The sequence below is a fragment of the Phoca vitulina genome, unplaced genomic scaffold (assembly GCF_004348235.1).
Source record: "Phoca vitulina isolate PV1807 unplaced genomic scaffold, GSC_HSeal_1.0 scaffold92, whole genome shotgun sequence".
Lineage (NCBI taxonomy): Eukaryota > Metazoa > Chordata > Mammalia > Carnivora > Phocidae > Phoca > Phoca vitulina.
In genome coordinates, this window is record NW_022589795.1 from 1,579,872 (window position 1) to 1,597,033 (window position 17,162).

Sequence of the window (17,162 nt, forward strand, 5' to 3'; positions counted from 1 at the left end):
TTTTATTTTTTAAGTAATCTCTTCCCACAGTCATCTCTACCCTGAAATCAAGAGTTGCATACTCTACCAACTGAGTCAGCCAGGTGCCTTGGGATTACAGTTTTCAGAGTTTATTTTGCTTACAGTTATAAAAGCTAATTCAGCAAACAATTCTACAAAGACTAGATTGAGGATAAAATAACTATCATTTTGCCTTATATTATCATTTAAATTTTCATAAATGTTTCATGACTCAGAAAGGCTATATTCTTTTCTGTCAAGTTTTTTAGCTCAGTGTTACTCAGTGTGGGTCCCTCAGACCAACAGGATCATTATCACCTTGGAGCTTGTAAGAAAGGCCAATTCTTGGGCCAGCCCAGAGACCTTTCAAATAAGAATGTTAAGGGGCGCCTGGGTAGCTCAGTCGTTGAGCGTCTGCCTTCAGCTCAGGTCATGATCCCAGGGTCCTCGGATCAAGTCCCACATCGGACTCCCTGCTTGGCAGGAAGCCTGCTTCTCCCCCTCTCTCTGCCTGCCACTCCCCTTGCTTGTGCTCTCTCTCTGACAAAAAAAAAAAAGAACATTAGAAGATAAGCCTCCTAGAATCTGTATTTTAATTAGCTTTCTAGGTGATTCTGATTGTCCCTAAGTTTAAGAAGCACTGATATAGGGGTGCCTGGCTGGCTCAGATGGTGGAGAATGTGACTCTTGATCTTGGGTTCATGAGTTTGAGCCCCACATTGGTTGTAGAGGTTACTTAAAAATAAAATCTTTTTTTTTTTTTTTTTTTTTTTAAAGATTTTATTTATTTATTTGACAGAGAGAGAGATAGCGAGAGCAGGAACACAAGCAGGGGGAGTGGGAGAGGGAGAAGCAGGCTTCCCGCCGAGCAGGGAGCCCGATGTGGGACTCGATCCCAGGACCCTGGGATCATGACCTGAGCCGAAGGCAGACGCTTAACGACTGAGCCACCCAGGCGCCCTTAAAAATAAAATCTTAAAAAAAAAAGCACTTATCTAGCCAACACACTGTCCTTATATTTACATAATTGTCTATTTATTTCTTTAGACCACCATTTCAAAGTTCTACACTGTTTTTATATAGAGAACTGCCAGTTTTCACATTGTTAAAGCATTTTTATCTTGAGCTCTTCCCCCAAGTGGCCTGAGGTGACCTCTGAAAATGGTTCACTATTCGCTTGACCCAGAAAACCCTACGAAATCATGTAAATCAAGAGGTTCAAATCTCCGTGTTCACTTTAAGAACCCACGTGAAACTGCCAAGGCCATCAAGGGTCTGCAGATCCGAAAAGCCACCAAGTATCTGAAAGACGTCACTTTACAGAAGCAGTGTGTGCCATTCCGTCGCTACAATGGTGGAGTTGGTAGATGTGCCCAGGCCAAACAGTGGGGCTGGACACAGGGTCGGTGGCCCAAGAAGAGTGCTGAATTTTTACTGCACATGCTTAAAAATGCAGAGAGTAATGATGCACTTAAGGGTTTAGATGTTGATTCTCTGGTCATTGAGCACATCCAGGTGAACAAAGCCCCCAAAATATGGCGTAGAATGTACAGGGCTCTTGGTCAGATTAACCCATACATGGGCTCTCCTTGCCACATCGAGATGATCCTTACTGAAAAAGAGCAGATTGTTCCTAAACCAGAAGAGGAGTTTGCACAGAAGAAAAAGATATCCCAGAAGAAACGGAAGAAACAAAAACTTACAGCCCGGGAGTAAATTCTGCACAGAATAAATGCCAAAAAAAAAAAAAAAAAAGCATTTTTACCTTGAGACAGTAATTTCAACACATGGGGCGCCTGGCTGGCTCAGTTAGAAGAGCATACAACTCTTGATTTGAAGTCTTGAGTTTGAGCCTCACGTTGGGTGTAGAAATTACTTAAATAAAATCTTTAGGGGGTGCCTGGGTAGCTCAGTTGGTTAAGCCTCTGACTTCGGCTCAGGTCAGTGGTTCGGGATCCTGGGATGGAGCCCTGTGTGCCTGGCTCCCCACTGAGTAGGGAGTCTGCTTCTCCCTCCTCCTCTGCCCCTCCCCCTGCTCGTGCTCTCTCACTCTCAAATAAATAAAATCTTAAAAAAAATCCTTAGGGGCACCTAGGTAGTTCAGTTGGTTAAGCGACCGACTCTTTTTTTTTTTTTTAGTCTTTTTTTTTTTTTTTTAATTTATTAATTTGACAGAGAGATAGCACAAGTAGGCAGAGCAGCAGGCAGAGAGAAAGGGAGAAGCAGGCTCTCTGCTGAACAGGGAGCCCGATGTGGGGCTCGATCCCAGGACCCTGGGATTATGACCTGAGCCGAAGGCAGCCGCTTAACCGACTGAGCCACCCAGGTGCCCCAAGCGACCGACTCTTGATCTCAGCTCAGGTCTTGATCTCAGGGTTGTGAGTTCAAGCCCTGCATTGGGCTCCACACCGGGCATGGAGCCTACTTAAAACAAAACAAAACTTAAAAAAAGTAATCTCAACACATAGAGCACACAAGGAGATTTTCACTCCAAGTTACGTTGGGAATGCTTGCCTGCATAGAAATGGAATATTCACATGTATCAGTACATTGGAATGACATGCCCTGCTTGTATTACTGATGTTGTTATACGGGTGAGATTTGAAGGCAAAATATGTGGCTACATGATCACCAATCATATACAAGATCAGAAATGCCGTTGAAGGAGACAGAAGCAGGGTGTGCTTCCGTCTTCCAAAGGCCAAGGATGAAGCTGAGGCAGAACAGCACGTTTTGGTCCTATATTGAGATCAAAGCAGAACTTTGAGGCATCCCTGGTAGCTATTATTAACTATCAAGGTGACATTGTGCTATTCAGGGGCCTTGAGGGGTTTCAGTCTTCTCAGCATACCCCACCCCCTACCCCGCCAACCCCAACTCCCAGGGAGCTCAGAGCTTTTCATCTCCAAGAGACATTTCCATCTATTTAGGTGCCCAAGCCAGAAACTTCTAATTTGACACCAAATTCTATGAACTGCATGTCTTAACTTTCTTTCGGCTGCATCCATCTCTGTCCCTGAGCCCAGCCCTGGTTATTTCTTACAGCTTTCATTCTTCCCACCCTATAATCTACTTTTCACACAGCAGCCAAAACCAAAGTCTATATATAAACCAGGTCCTGTTATTGCCCTGCTTAAAACTCTCCATTGGCTTCCCATACTTTGATTATGAACTTCTATCTATGTACTCTAGCTTATCAGGCTCTCCTAGCTCCTGCCTACTATGTCCACCTCCTTTGGGACCACCCTCCTTTTGAATCGCAGGCCAAACAGGACTCTTCTGTTCTGTGAACACTTCCAAGCACTTTCCTGCACTGAGACTATGCTCCCCCTACTTGAAGGCTCCTCGCTGCTACTCTTCTCCTTGCTGACTCCTTGCCGACAGGATGGGCCAACATGACATCCTTTTCATCTTTCAATTCTTTGTTAAACATCACTCCCTTAGAGAGGTCTTTTCCTTTTCCGATCACGCAATGTAATGTAGATCCTTCCTCCTCTCCCCTGTTTGTCCCGTAGGGCCCTTAACAAATGTGTATTTATATATTGATGGGTTCATTTGTTTCACATCTGTCTCCCCACTACGCAATAAGTGCCCTGAAGAAAGAAACCATGTCTGTGTTGTACTTTAGTGTGTCTCCTGTGCCCAGCCCACAGCAGACCTCAATAAATACTTGCTGAATGTTGGAGGAACTCCTGTCTCCAGCCTGGGCCCTGGGGCATTGTGGGTGGTACCAGGCTCTCTGCGGAGACAGCACCCAGCCAGTCTTCTTTGGATTTTGGAGCAACATCCCATGCTGTTTCAGCTCAGATGCCCTTTCCTCTGAGAGGCCTTCCCTGATCTCCCCAGCTACTTATCCCCTTCCCTCAGTATTCTCTGTGATAGTCCCTGTTTCTTGAAAGCCTTTACCATAATCTGAAATTATCCTGTTCATTTATTTATCTATTTGCTGTCTTTCTTCCCTGACTGGAAGGAAAAGTTTGGCTCAACTTTGCACCCCAAGCATCTAAAATATAGTAGGTACACATAAATACCTGGTTGTTTCTACATCATCTGACCTTCCCAGGTTCTTCTAGGTATATGTAGGCTTAGGGGGAATTGCTTTGATTATAATAAAAGTCAACAAAGCTGTTCCACTTGGCAAAAGAAGAAGGATACAAAATTGTACATAATAACACACTGTCAACATGTAACAAACGCACATACACACAAAAAGACAGGAAGGAAACATGCTAAAATGTTAATAGGGGTTTTCTCTTGGGGGGTAGGTTATGGGTGATTGCTGCCTTTTTTTTTTTTTTAATTATTTCCTGTGTTTATCCAAATGGTTAAGGGTTATTTTATTTTATTTTTATTATTTATTTATTTTTTTAAGATTTTATTTATTTATTTGACGGAGAGATAGAGAGAGAGAGAACAAGTAGGCGGAGAGGCAGGCAGAGGGAGAGGGAGAAGCAGGCTCCCCGCCGAGCAGGGAGCCCGATGCGGGGCTCGGTCCCAGGACCCTGGGATCATGACCTGAGCTGAAGGCAGCCGCTTAACAGACTGAGCCACCCAGGCGCCCCAAGGGTTATTTTATAAGAAAACATCTGAAAAAAAGATTGAAGTGGATAAATAAAATTAAAAAGAAAAGTGGACCCACCAACAAGTGCGGAGACTTCTCCAGAGGACCGGTTACTCCTGCAGGTATCTCTGCCCTGAGAGGCTTGGGTCTTAAGAGTCTATTGCACCAGCATTTCAGTGGTGCTTGGGTTGACTCTAATGCCCCAAGCTGGAGTGTCTCCCGGGAGGATGGGCCAACATGACATTGGGAAGCTTGAAGCCAGATACAGGCTCTATTTGGAATGCCTGGCCAGTTGGGACCGGGAATATTCCAGGCTGGGAATAAAGAAACCGAGGCAAAGCATTTGGTTGGCCCGAGGATAGGTTCAAGCTCTCTATCCAATTCCTCTTTAGAATGTGTAGTGTTTTCAGAGGAGAAGATGGCTTTGCTAATTGGAAATAAGGCAAGAAGGGAGGCAGGGGATGTGCAAAGAGGCAAGGGAGTAAAGTGGAAAGAGGGTTGGGCTTGGCTCAGGTTCCAGCCCTGGCTTTTTTATTTACTTGTTGGGCAAACACAAGTAGGCACTTTGTTCCTTTGAGTTGGTTTTTGTTTGGTTTTTTTTGCTTTTTAAATCTGTTAAATAGGAAATGTAATCCCTCTTGTAGGATTAATTCATCACAAATGGGAAGGGGATTCTCTGCCCTGATTGTATCCCCGACAGAGGTAAGAAGTTTCTTACTGAATCTGTTTAGGATTTCATTTGGTTTATTTCCTCTTCTTTCCCAACCTGTCAAGGTGATTGGGGATATTGCATGTGATGATACCAGGTGTGAAGGTACTTTGTAATTCAAAGGGGACCAGGAGAGGGGCCCAACCAGATACCTTCCTATCAGAAGGTATGATCCCAGTGACACATTGTCCCCCGATGCTCCCCCCACGCCGACCTCGCCCCATGGACACATGGTGGTTCCTGAAGAAATGCCCTTTGAGGAGTGTTTTGTGGTCAGAATATATTCTCTACACCCTCTCATTCTTTCATTCATTTGTTTGTTTGCTCACATGGACAACACCTCTTGAGTATAACTCTATGTTAGTCCCTATTCAGGGCACTGGGCCGACAGTAGTGTGAAAAAGGCAGATCCGCTCCTTGCCCTCAGGCAGCAAACAGTCTAAGGGACAGAGAGAGTCCTAGAGGATTCCAATGCTATGTGATTGGTGCCAGGATAGAGGGACACATTGGGGCTCTAGGATCACAGAGTCCTCATCTGCCCAGCATGGCCTCCCCCAGACAACCCAAGATATCCCTTCGCTCTAGGTCATGGGTCTGGGGTGAACAGCAGTTGGGGGAGCTCTAGGAAGGCCCCATAGGAGGAATCGAGGTTGGGCACATGCCTGCTCTAACCCTCCTGCCCAGACGCCTGTGTTTCCCCCAAGATGTCAGAGAGCAGAGCCGGTCACACCTTTTTTGCCTTCTGCAATTAAGCATCACGAAGCCCGGGAGACTTGGAGTGCAGCCTGGCCAAGGGGTTATTTATTCCATCGCTTGAATCACAATACATCTCCAAATTTCCCTTGATTTGGCTAATTCAAGAGATTAAGGCCCAGATGTGATGGGGGCAGGGTTGCCACTAAGTGTCACAAACCCTTCATTTTGTACCAGCTGATGGGAGACCATAATTGCCCAGATGGTGGGAGAGCATGATTTAGTCCTTCTTTTGTGCCAAGCCCCAAGGGAAATGGGAATTAATCGTGGAGCTGGGGTAGAAGAGGCTCTCCTATCTTGCTCTCCCTCTCAAGCTGGCAAGGAGGCCCCTGATGAATATGCAGGAGAGGAAGCTGGTCAAGTCTTCCTGCTTAGCTCCAGTCAGGTCTGGCTATAGCTCAGGATTCTAGCGACTCTGTGCTCAATATAGCTTTTCGCTCCAAGGTTTTTCCCTCTGGCTGCATATTTTCTTTCTTCCATTTGCCTGCACACTTCACTTTTTTTTTTTTACCTCCCACTCACCCCTTTCAATATGTTTTTGTGTTCTTGGCAAGACTCTTAGCAAGGTCAAGAGTGACCTCCTACTCACCAAGACTAACGGCCTCCAGGATTGTCCTCATCTATTTGACCTCCCTACTAATGTTTGAAGCTGTTGGCCACTTCCTCCTTCTGGGAATTCTCGTTTCTTGTCGCCTAGAACTCCCTCCTCCTGCTTTTCTGGTCTTTTCTCCTCCATCTCTACCTCCCTCCCCCCCCCCCACCATCCCAAAAATGTTGACAAGTTCCCAGTTCTGTCTTTGGCCTTTGTCCATTCTCTCGGCTCCTTCAGGGAGTGGAGGGTACTGTTGGAGGCCCATTCCACATTGTCTTTTCTTCTTGTTCAGGGAGGAAGACCCCTCCTCTCTGCCCGGGGATGAATCATGATTGGTCCAAAAAAAAATCACAGTAAAAAATGTGTCTTTATACTTGGGGCACCTGGGTGGCTCAGTGGTTAAGCGTCTGCCTTCGGCTCAGGTCTTGATCCCAGGGTCCTGGGATCGAGCCCCACATCGGGTTCCTTGCTTGGCTCGGCGGGAGGCCTGCTTCTTCCTCTCCCTCTACTGTTCCCCTGCTTATGCTCTCTCTGTCAAATAAATAAATAAAATCTTTTTTTTTTTAAAAAGTGTCTTTGCACGTGATTTAAGGGTGGGCACACGACATAGCCCTGGCCAACGGCCCATGAATAGAAATTAAGGTGGGAGGGATTTCAGGAGACCAATGTGTGAGGAGAAGCAGCCCTTCCTGCCTTTAATCAAGAGATGGGGAAAGGGGCACCTGGTTGGCTCACTTGGTGGAACATGCAGCTCTTGATCTCAGGATTGTGAGTTTGGGCCCCAGGTTGGGTGTACAGATTACTTAAAAAAAAAATCTAAAAAAAAAAAAAAAAGATACGAGGATATAGTGCCAGAAGCCGTAGCATCCATCTTGTGAGCTTGGGGAGAAGAAGCCACAGGCTCGGTCACAGCCATGCTGCCCTGGAGCTGTGATCTAGTTAAGGCGATGAATGCAGCAGTCCTGTGCTGGCCCTGCAATTCTCATTTTTAAGCTGCCAAAAGCATCCCTGACTGATATACTGAGAGATGCTAACGTCTCCCATGACTTCAACTGCTGGCTTTCCACGGATACCTCCCAGGTTTATATGTTTAATTCAGACCTCTTGCCCACAGCATCACGCACATCTTCGTGTGGATGTCCCTCGAAGCTAATGTCTAAAACGAAACACCATCTATAATCCTCTTGTGCTCAGACCAAGTCACTTTGCCTTCTGCCATCCTGCAGTACTTTATTCTTACTTCTGCTAGAGCACTTTTCCCATGGGTCTATTTGTTTTAACCGTCTTTCCCTCTAGAATTTAAGCTCCCAGAGGGCTGGAAACTCATCCATCTTTAAATCCTTGGTATCAAGTAGGAGCTCATTAGGTTCTTGTTGAACAAATCAATTTGCAAATGTTTAGAATGTTCAGATGCATTCAGCTGTAAGTGATACATTACCTAAAGAACAGTAACTCCAATTGTAAAGGCATTTCATTATTTCACAAAACATAAGGTCTGGGGGTAAGTGGTTCCAGGATTAGTTAAGCCACTCAGCAAGGTCAGGGCACTGAGTCAGAATCTCAGGGGTTCTCTTGACTCAGGATCTCTGAGAATCTGAGATTCTTCATGGTTTTAAGGTAGCTGTCACAGTTCCAACACATCCTCCCGCAAGCTGCCTCCAAACAGGACACAACAATGTGGATGGTCAGGTCTTGGTGGCAGGAAAAGGGATTCCGCTTCACATACTTCTCCTTTTGGGCAAGGCAAATCCTTTTATTTTATTTTTTATTTTTTTATTTTTTAAAGATTTTATTTATTTGACAGAGAGACACAGTGAGAGAGGGACCACAAGCAGGGGGAGTGGGAGAGGGAGAAGCAGGCTTCCCGCGGAGCAGGGAGCCCGATGCAGGGCTCAATCCCAGGACCCCGGGATCATGACCTGAGCTGAAGGCAGATGCTTAACGACTGAGCCACCCAGGCGCCCCTAGGCAAATCCTTTTATTGTTGATAGCTCCAACCATTTATATGCTCCCTTGGACCGATTGCTGGCCAAGGGGACAGCAATTAGCAGGAATGGCTTAGACCAATCCCAAGTCATCCTTGGTGCTGGGCACAAGGATGGGAAAAGCAGGGTTCTGAATCAAGGCAGAAGAGGGAGTATCTGCTGGACGGGTGATCAACGATACTTGCCACTGTTGTGTTCTGTCCCGGTCCAAGTTCTTCCGGAACCCTCACTGCTTTCTTGGGCACTTCCAAGATACTTGTAGCTCTGCGATGAACCTGTCCCTATATGCTCCATGTTTAGTGACCATAGTGGAGGCTGATGATGGGCAGTCCCGCAACTCCCCCAGTATCAGAGCTGCTGCAGATAATTGTGAGGGTTGGTTGTTGCACAGAGGGGTTAGAGTCAAGGGGAGCAAGCCAGGGTTGAAAATCCATGCTCACCGAGCCATGCTCTGTGGCATGGGGTTGTGTCTACTTGGAGGGAGGGGCATCTTGCTCCAATTCTCACAAAGGTACCCTAAGGGCTAGGGCTGCCCTGCCTTCTGGAAAAGCTGTGCTAATTTATACACCCACCAGCAGTATGTGAGAATGTGGGTCTCTCTGCACGCCCTCCACTACTAGATCTTATCACTCTAGAAAATCTTTAATAGGGGCACCTGGGTGGCTCAGTCGTTAAGCGTCTGCCTTCGGCTCAGGTCATGATCCCAGGATCCTGGGATTGAGCCCCACATCGGGCTCCCTGCTCCGCGGGAAGCCTGCTTCTCCCTCTCCCACTCCCCCTGCTTGTGTTCCCTCTCTCGCTGTGTCTCTCTCTGTCAAATAAATAAATAAAATCTTAAAAAAAAAAAAAGAAAATCTTTAATAATCTCTTATGTGGTCCTGCGGACTTCTCTATAAATTTGCTATCTACCCTCAGATTTATCTTCCCCCAAATCTTAAATCAGTCACCTCCTTGCTCAAGATCTTCTCGACTATCTCTTAGGTTTAAGCTAAACCCCTTGTTTGGTATTCTGGGCCCCTCGAGATCAGGCCCCACCCGGCGCTCCCGGCCTTATTTCTCATGACGGATCTTTTGCCTAAGCCAAATGTGTCCTTATGGCATTCTCCACCCTCAAATTCCTTTCCTCTTTTCTGCTCCTTCTTGAAGCCATGGCTCAGATCCCATCTCCTGCAGAAACATTCTTGGGCCACTCTGCCCTGTCCTCTTATCACCTCTGAATTCCTTCAGTTCAGTGGTTTTCAACCTTGGCTGCACGTTGGGGTAACCCAGGGAGCTATAGAACATACTGACGCTTGGGTCCACCCACAGACATTCTGATTTAATTGTTCTGGGTGCCAGACTGGACACTGGGATCTTTAGACTCTCCAGGTGATTCTAATGTACAGCCAAGTTCCAGAACCACCTCTCTCTCTCTTTTTTTTTTAAGATTTTATTTATTTGACAGGGAGAGAGAGAGACACAGTGAGAGAGGGAACACAAGCAGGGGGAGTGGGAGAGGGAGAAGCAGGCCTCCCGCGGAGCAGGGAGCCCGATGCGGGGCTCGATCCCAGGACCCTGGGATCATGACCTGAGCCGAAGGCAGACACTTAACCACTGAGCCACCCAGGTGCCCTAGAACCACCTCTTGAAATCACATGGACTTTTGCCTGCATACGGGAGAGCTCTCTGGGGAGCTTTCGAAATCAAATTCCTGGCGGGCACCCCACACAGGTTCTGATATCTCTCATCTGTTTAAAGCTCCCCAGGTGATCCTGATGTGCAGCTTGATTGAGGGCCACTGTGCTGCCATGCTTATAGACATATTTGTTTATACTTCTCATGGGGCCAGGTACGGAGGAGGTGCTTGATAACATCAAAGTGTTTCTACATCGACTAGGGAGAAATAGAACGACATAAATGTGTAAAGGAGAGTTGACCACTGTAATGGGCTGTGCAGGTATAATAAGAGTTTCTTCTTTTTTCTTTAAAGATTATTTATTTCTTTATTTGACAGAGAGAGACACAGCGAGAGAGGGAACACAAGCAGGGGAAGCGGGAAAGGGAGAAGCAGGCTTCCCGCGGAGCAGGGAGCCCGATGTGGGGCTCGATCCCAGGACCCTGGGATCATGACCTGAGCCGAAGGCAGACGCTTAACTGACTGAGCCACCCAGGCGCCCCCTTATGACGTTATTTTTAAAGAGCTCACTAAGACCCCTTTGTATGTTTACTCCACAGTTTTTATTCTTCTATCCTTGAACATTTTAAAAATATTACAAATGTCACTGCAAGGAGTATCTGTGCACCTTTGATTTTTTTCCTCCTGCTCGGAATAAATTCCTAGAAGTGTGATTTCAGTGGCATGGGATTTGCCTGATTTTTAGGGCCTGTGACACAAACTGCCCATTTGCCCTCCAGGAAGGAGAGCAGAAGAGCGGGCTGCCCACTTCTTGCGTCCTTGCCAACACTGGGTATTAGAATTCCTTTTCATCTTGGTCAATTTGAGAGATTTTTTTAAAAAGATTTTTTTGACGGCAACTGTAATGCCATTGTGGTTTTTCCCACCTCAAAACCAATGTTTGCAGGTCATGATGTAGAGATACACGGTGGCTTTCCCAGTCCTTTGTCTCCTAGGCTGTTGCTTCTGACACCTTGTAAGCCCCCCAGTGAAGACAGATAAACAAATGACTTGATGTGGGCTGAGATTCCCCAGATACCTGCTCCCAGATAAATATTTGGTGGAGAGTAAGGTCGCTAGAAGTCTGAAGTTAAATATCCTCTCACCCCTCCTCCAATAAAGGGAGGCAATATTTTGGAACTGATGTAAAAACATCTTTGTGATTTTGCCTAAGCAAACAAACCTGACACCCTGTTTTAAGTCCAGGAGCTGGGGATCCACCCCCGGGGTAGATGTCCTGTCCTTTCACACAGCAGGTGGTGCCTTTGTGTGGCTTCAAGGCTCTGCGGGCTCTTCGGGAGTTTGATTTGGGAAAGGGGGGAACAAAAGACGACTTAAATTGCTGCCATCTATCCCCAGGATGAATGGCTACATGATGGTGCTGATGAACAATTTGCATCTAAGAGGTGGTTTGGGAGTTTGGTGAATAGCCTATGATTGCAGACAAACACCACCTGCCACGCTGGCCCCCGCAGCTCCCCTTCTGCTTGGGAGGGAGAGTTTTCTCCTGGGCAGAAAAGCTCTTCTCCTTTTCCTCCACTCCCCAGTGCTTCTATGCTAATGCTTTGGAGCTTGCCGAGAAAACTGGATTTACGGGAAGTCTAGCCAGTTCCTCTGGGCAGAAGGAAGAGCCGTTTCCAGTGGAAATTTGTCTACATTTTGATTCAGTTGCAAAAATGGTGGTTGCGAGGCCTTTTCCCAGTCTGTGGACTGCATGCTTGCAGGAATGCACATTCCATGGCCCTACACCAGACCCTAGATAGGCCGGAATCTACATTTTTAACAAGCACCCCTGGGTGATCTTACGAACTCTAAGGCAATGGCTTCTAAACTTAGGTGAGCCTCATAATTCCCTGGAGGGGGTTAAAAACCATAGCTCCTCAGGCCCTAACCTCTGAAGATTCTGATTCCATAGACCAGGAATCTGTGGGTGGAAAGTGGGAAGGTTTCTCCCAAGGGATTTTGGGAAGCAGCCAAGTCTGGGAATCACAGTCCTAAGGAATATATCAGAGGTGAAATATTGGGAGCCTCTCCATTCCTTCTATAGTACCTGGAACAGAAAAGCAGGGAAGGAGGCTGAGGTGCTGGGATCCCCTCTGGGGGTTGTCTTTGCATACCTCTTTAGACCTGAGCCTTACTTGGCAAGATGGGTGATAACTCCAGAGGCTGAGAGGCCCTCTGCACCAACCCCTCATGTAGTCCTGGGTGGGAATTGCATCCTATAACCTGATTTCAGCACTGAGCACATCTGAGCAGGGGGAGGCTATGAGGTGGCCTGGAAAGAGCACTGGACTAAGCAGGTAGGAAACTTTCCTTCTAAGTTTGACCAACTCCATGAACTTGGGCAACTTTACCTCACCTCTCTAGTGGGGTTTTGATGTGTAAAATGAAGATAATAATTACCATTCTAGACACTGTGTACAATTTATTAATATAAGGAGGAATGCAATAATAAACAGCAGCAGGAAAACACATGAAATCACAGAAATGCAAATTTAAGTCAACTTGAAATACCACCATTTCACATACGTGGACAATTATTTTTTTAAATGAAGAGTCCTTGGGGCGACCAGGGGGCTCAGTTGGTTAAGTGTGCAACTCTTGGTTTCGGCTCAGGTCATGATCTCAGGATTGTGAGACTGAGCATCACGTCGGGCTCTGTGGAGCCTGCCTGAGATTCTGAGACTCCACGGAGTCTTCCTGAGATTCTCGCTCTTCCTCTCCCTCTGCCCCTCCTGCTATGGTCTCTCTCTCTCTCTAATAAATAAATAAATCTTGGGGAAAAAAAAGAAGAGTCTTTAATGCTGGTGAAGTTGTAGTGAAATTGGTGCCCTCATAGACTGCCAGGAAACAACGTAAATTGGTGCTTATTTCTTGGAAAGTGATAAGGAACTTTGTTCCAAGAGCCATAAAGATGTCCACACCCATTGCCTCAATAATCCCATTTCTGGGAATTATCTGAATAATTAAAACAGAAGCAGAGTTATGTGCATAAAAATATGTATTGCAGCATTACCGATAAAGCAAAAAACCAACCAGTAAACCTGGAAATTAGCTAAACATTTAGCATTTGGAAGTTTGCTTAAAATTAAAGTAGATCCTTTAAAAACGCTTGTAATAAAGATGTTTTTAAGGACCAATAATAATAATAAAAGTAGATCAATGCAATGGAACACTGTGCAGAAGGCCATGTAGCAACATGGAAACCATTTATAAATGTTAACCGAAAACAGCAGAAGCCCAGATGGTTGCTCTTTGACTATACCCTGTACACTGAGAGCGAGTGTAGATAGGGAATGGAGGTAACACGCAAAACAGAGTAATTATGCAGGGAGTAGGAGTATAGGTACTTTTCTCTTTCCCAAAATTAAAAAAATGCTGCATTCTTTTCTCATAATAGGAATGACTCATTTCTAAACTGTGAAAACTGTGGTATGTTTGTGAAGGCTTGTTGGAGGTGAATCTACCATGTATGACTCATATTTTAATCCTTATTATTTTAGGTTGATAAGATTGGACACCTCCATTCATTCAGTGCTCAGCCATATCCTGGCGGTGAGGACTGTAGGCACCTTCAGGCTCTAGGTACAATGCGTGCTCTTCACTGTGGAGTGAGTACATGCACAGATCCCTGGGCCGGTTGCTAGGGAAGGAGGAAAAAAAGACACATGGATATTAGGTCTCAAGGAGCTCACAAAATAAAGAGGTAGACACCTTTTGGGGGTGTCTATTTATCCCACTGGTTCTCTCCTGAGGCTGGTACTCTCCCCTGGGAGCATTTTGATCGTCACAATGATTGGAATGATTAGTACTGGCATTTAGTAAATAGGGTTGAGATAGCCCTGCACAACAAATGATCTGGCTCTCAACCCCCATAGTGCCCCTGTTGAGAAACATTGATCTAATCCTTATTCCATAGTCAGGGCTGCTCTATACGGGTGTACAGGTTGCCCACTGCACAATTCTTAAAGGCATCATTCACATGGTGGTTAAATATGTGGATTCCAAAACCATACTGCCTGAGCTCAAGTGCAGGAAGGGTTGGAAGACCTTAGACATGTTGCTTTATCTTCTGTGTATCTTAGTTTCCTCATTTATGAAATGGCAATAGTAATAGTAATGTACCTCAAAATAATAATAATGATGATGTAAGGGAGCGCCTGGGTGGCTCAGTCGTTGAGCGTCTGCCTTCGGCTCAGGTCATGATCCCAGAGTCCTGGGATCGAGCCCCACATCGGGCTCCCTGCTCGGCGGGAAGCCTGCTTCTCCCTCTCCCACTCCCCCTGCTTGTGTTCCCTCTCTTGCTGTGTCTCTCTCTGTCAAATAAATAAAATCTTTAAAAAAAAAAATAATGATGATGTAAGGATAACCTCATTGGATTAACATGCAGGATTTAGAACAGTGCCTGGCACACGGTAAATATCCAATTAATGTTAGGTGATTATTATTCTCTGAGCTCTAACTTCCCCCACCCACTAGAGTGGGACCCCAGTTTCTACTCCCTGATCTTGACCTTATATTCCCGGATTCCTGCTCTACCTTTTCCTAGTCCCACCTGTAATCTTATTGTAAACTCCCTTGTTGCTTAAACCTTGAGTTGGTTTTTGCAATTTGCAACCAAAAGTCTTAATAACTAAGACAGGGAGAGGAGACTTCATCAAACAAGAGTGGATAATACAAAAGCGCCTTCAATTAAGTGTGAGATTGCTTCCCCAATAAAGTCCATGAATGCCACAGACAATATCTAATCATAACTGAATGAAATTTCAATTCAAACCACAGTCATTTTTTTTTTTTTTAAGATTTTATTTATTTATTTGACAGAGAGAGACACAGCGAGAGAGGGAACACAAGCAGGGGGAGCAGGAGAGGGAGAAGCAGGCTTCCCGCTGAGCAGGGAGCCCAATGCGGGGCTCGATCCCAGGACCCTGGGATCATGACCTGAGCTGAAGGCAGACGCCTAACGACTGAGCCACCCAGGCGCCCCTCAAACCACAGTCATTAAGCGACTGGAAGGCTGCTAGCTACGATCTCATTCTCTGTTCTAAGAAAACAGGATCCAAAAGATCAGGACTAGGACAGTCACATGCCTGAAAAGTCAAGGGAAAGAGACCCTCTCCTCCAAAACCACCCCTACTAGCACCTCAAATTCTATCCTTAGCCATTCATGCCTTTGGTTGGCATCTGGTCTTCTTTGAAAATGTGAATGTCCCTAAGAAGGGTCATGAAGAAAGCTTGCTACATCCTGCTGAGAATGTGTTTTTTAAGTGGCTCCTTCCCTCCTCCTCCACGTTCCTATCCCCAACTACCAATGGGAGCCTGAGCAGGACAGAAGAAGCAAGGCACAGCAGAATGTACTCTCCTTGAACTGTTGATGGTCTCATCAACCACATGTTTGCGGAGAGAGCAGTGGCCATTAAGGAACTGGAAGGAATGTTCTAATTTGTTTCTGTCCAGCTTGGTGAACAGCAGGAATGATTGCATCTGTTCTTTTGGCCAAGGACAAATCCGATCTGATTTCTCTGAAGTCAAGCGGGGGAGGGGGCTGACTTTTGGTTCCCTGGGAATGGTTGTTCATCAACCATTTGCTAAGCCGGTGGTTCTCAAATTTTGTTGCATGGTAGAATCCACCCTGGAAGCCTTCAAAACTCTCAGTACTCAGCTTGCACCCCAGATCAGTTTAATCACAATGTCTGGGGGTGGTTGCCAGACATCAGAAGTTTATAAAGATCTCCAGGTGGTTCCAATGTGTAGCTGTTGGGGAACCACCATCCTAAGCATTTAGTGTGTGAGACACAAAACAGGTGAGAACCTGGTTCCTGCCCTCCAGACACAATGCTTACTTTTTTAAATTTAATGAAAATGTTTTCTGTTGATGTACAGTTCTAGGACTATTTTTGTCCATACAATTCACATACTGTAAAATTCACCCTTTTGGGGTGGGCAGAGGGAGAGAGAGAGAATCTCAAGCAGGCTCCACACCCAGTGCATGAGCCTGTTGTGGGGCTCGGTCTCATGACCCTGAGATCACGACCTGAGCTGAAATCAAGAGTCAGACACTTAACCAACTGAGCCATCCAGGCGCCCCTCACCCTTTAAAAAAATATATATTATTTTGGGCGCCTGGGTGGCTCAGTCGTTAAGCGTCTGCCTTCAGCTCAGGTCATGATCCCAGGGTCCTGGGATCGAGTCCCACATTGGGCTCCCTGCTCGGCAAGAAGCCTGCTTCTCCCTCTCCCACTCCCCCTGCTTGTGTTCCTGTTCTCGCTGTATCTCTCTCTGTCAAATAAATAAAATCTTTTTTTAAAAAGGTATTATTTTTAAGTAATCTCTCTATTCAATGTGGGGCTCGAACTCACAACCTTGAGATCAAGAGTCATGTGCTTCACCAACCGAGCCAGCCAGGAGCCCCAACTCACCTTACTTAAATACATAATTCAGTATGTATTTAAGTACATAATTCAGTGACTTTTGGTATATTCCCAAAGTTGTGCAACCATTGCCACTAATTCCAGAACATTTTCGTCATTCCCAAAAGAAACTTTGTACCGTTTAGTAGTTACTCCCCATTTATCCCTCCCCGCAACCCCTGGCAAACATGAATGTACTCTCCCTCTCTGTGGATTTGCCGGTTCTTGACATTTCATATGAATGGGATTGCACAATCTGTGGCCTTTTGTGTTGGGTTTATTTCACTTGGCATGTTTTCAGGATTCATCCATGTTATAGCATATATCAGTACTTCATTCCTTTTTATTGCCAAATAATATTTCATTGTATGGGTGTACCGCATTCTGTGTATCCATTCAACGGTTGGTGGACACTTGGGTTGTTTCCACTTTTTGGCTATTATAAATAATGCTGCTTTGAACATTTGTGTGCAAGTTTTTGTGTGGACATATATTTTC

The 17,162-nt window shown here is 45.7% G+C and overlaps 1 protein-coding gene across 1 annotated transcript; it reads left to right on the forward strand.

The window, feature by feature from the left end:
• The first annotated feature begins 1,161 nt into the window (after positions 1-1,161).
• On the forward strand, positions 1,162-1,716 carry LOC116627017 (60S ribosomal protein L17-like). The gene has a single exon (XM_032396648.1). It carries the CDS (start codon positions 1,162-1,164, stop codon positions 1,714-1,716), a length of 555 nt encoding a protein of 184 aa, XP_032252539.1.
• Positions 1,717-17,162: the final 15,446 nt, after the last annotated feature.

Bases quoted from the DNA above. Each gene is read 5' to 3' on its own strand.
- LOC116627017 (XM_032396648.1), top strand. From the start codon at position 1,162: ATGGTTCACTATTCGCTTGACCCAGAAAACCCTACGAAATCATGTAAA.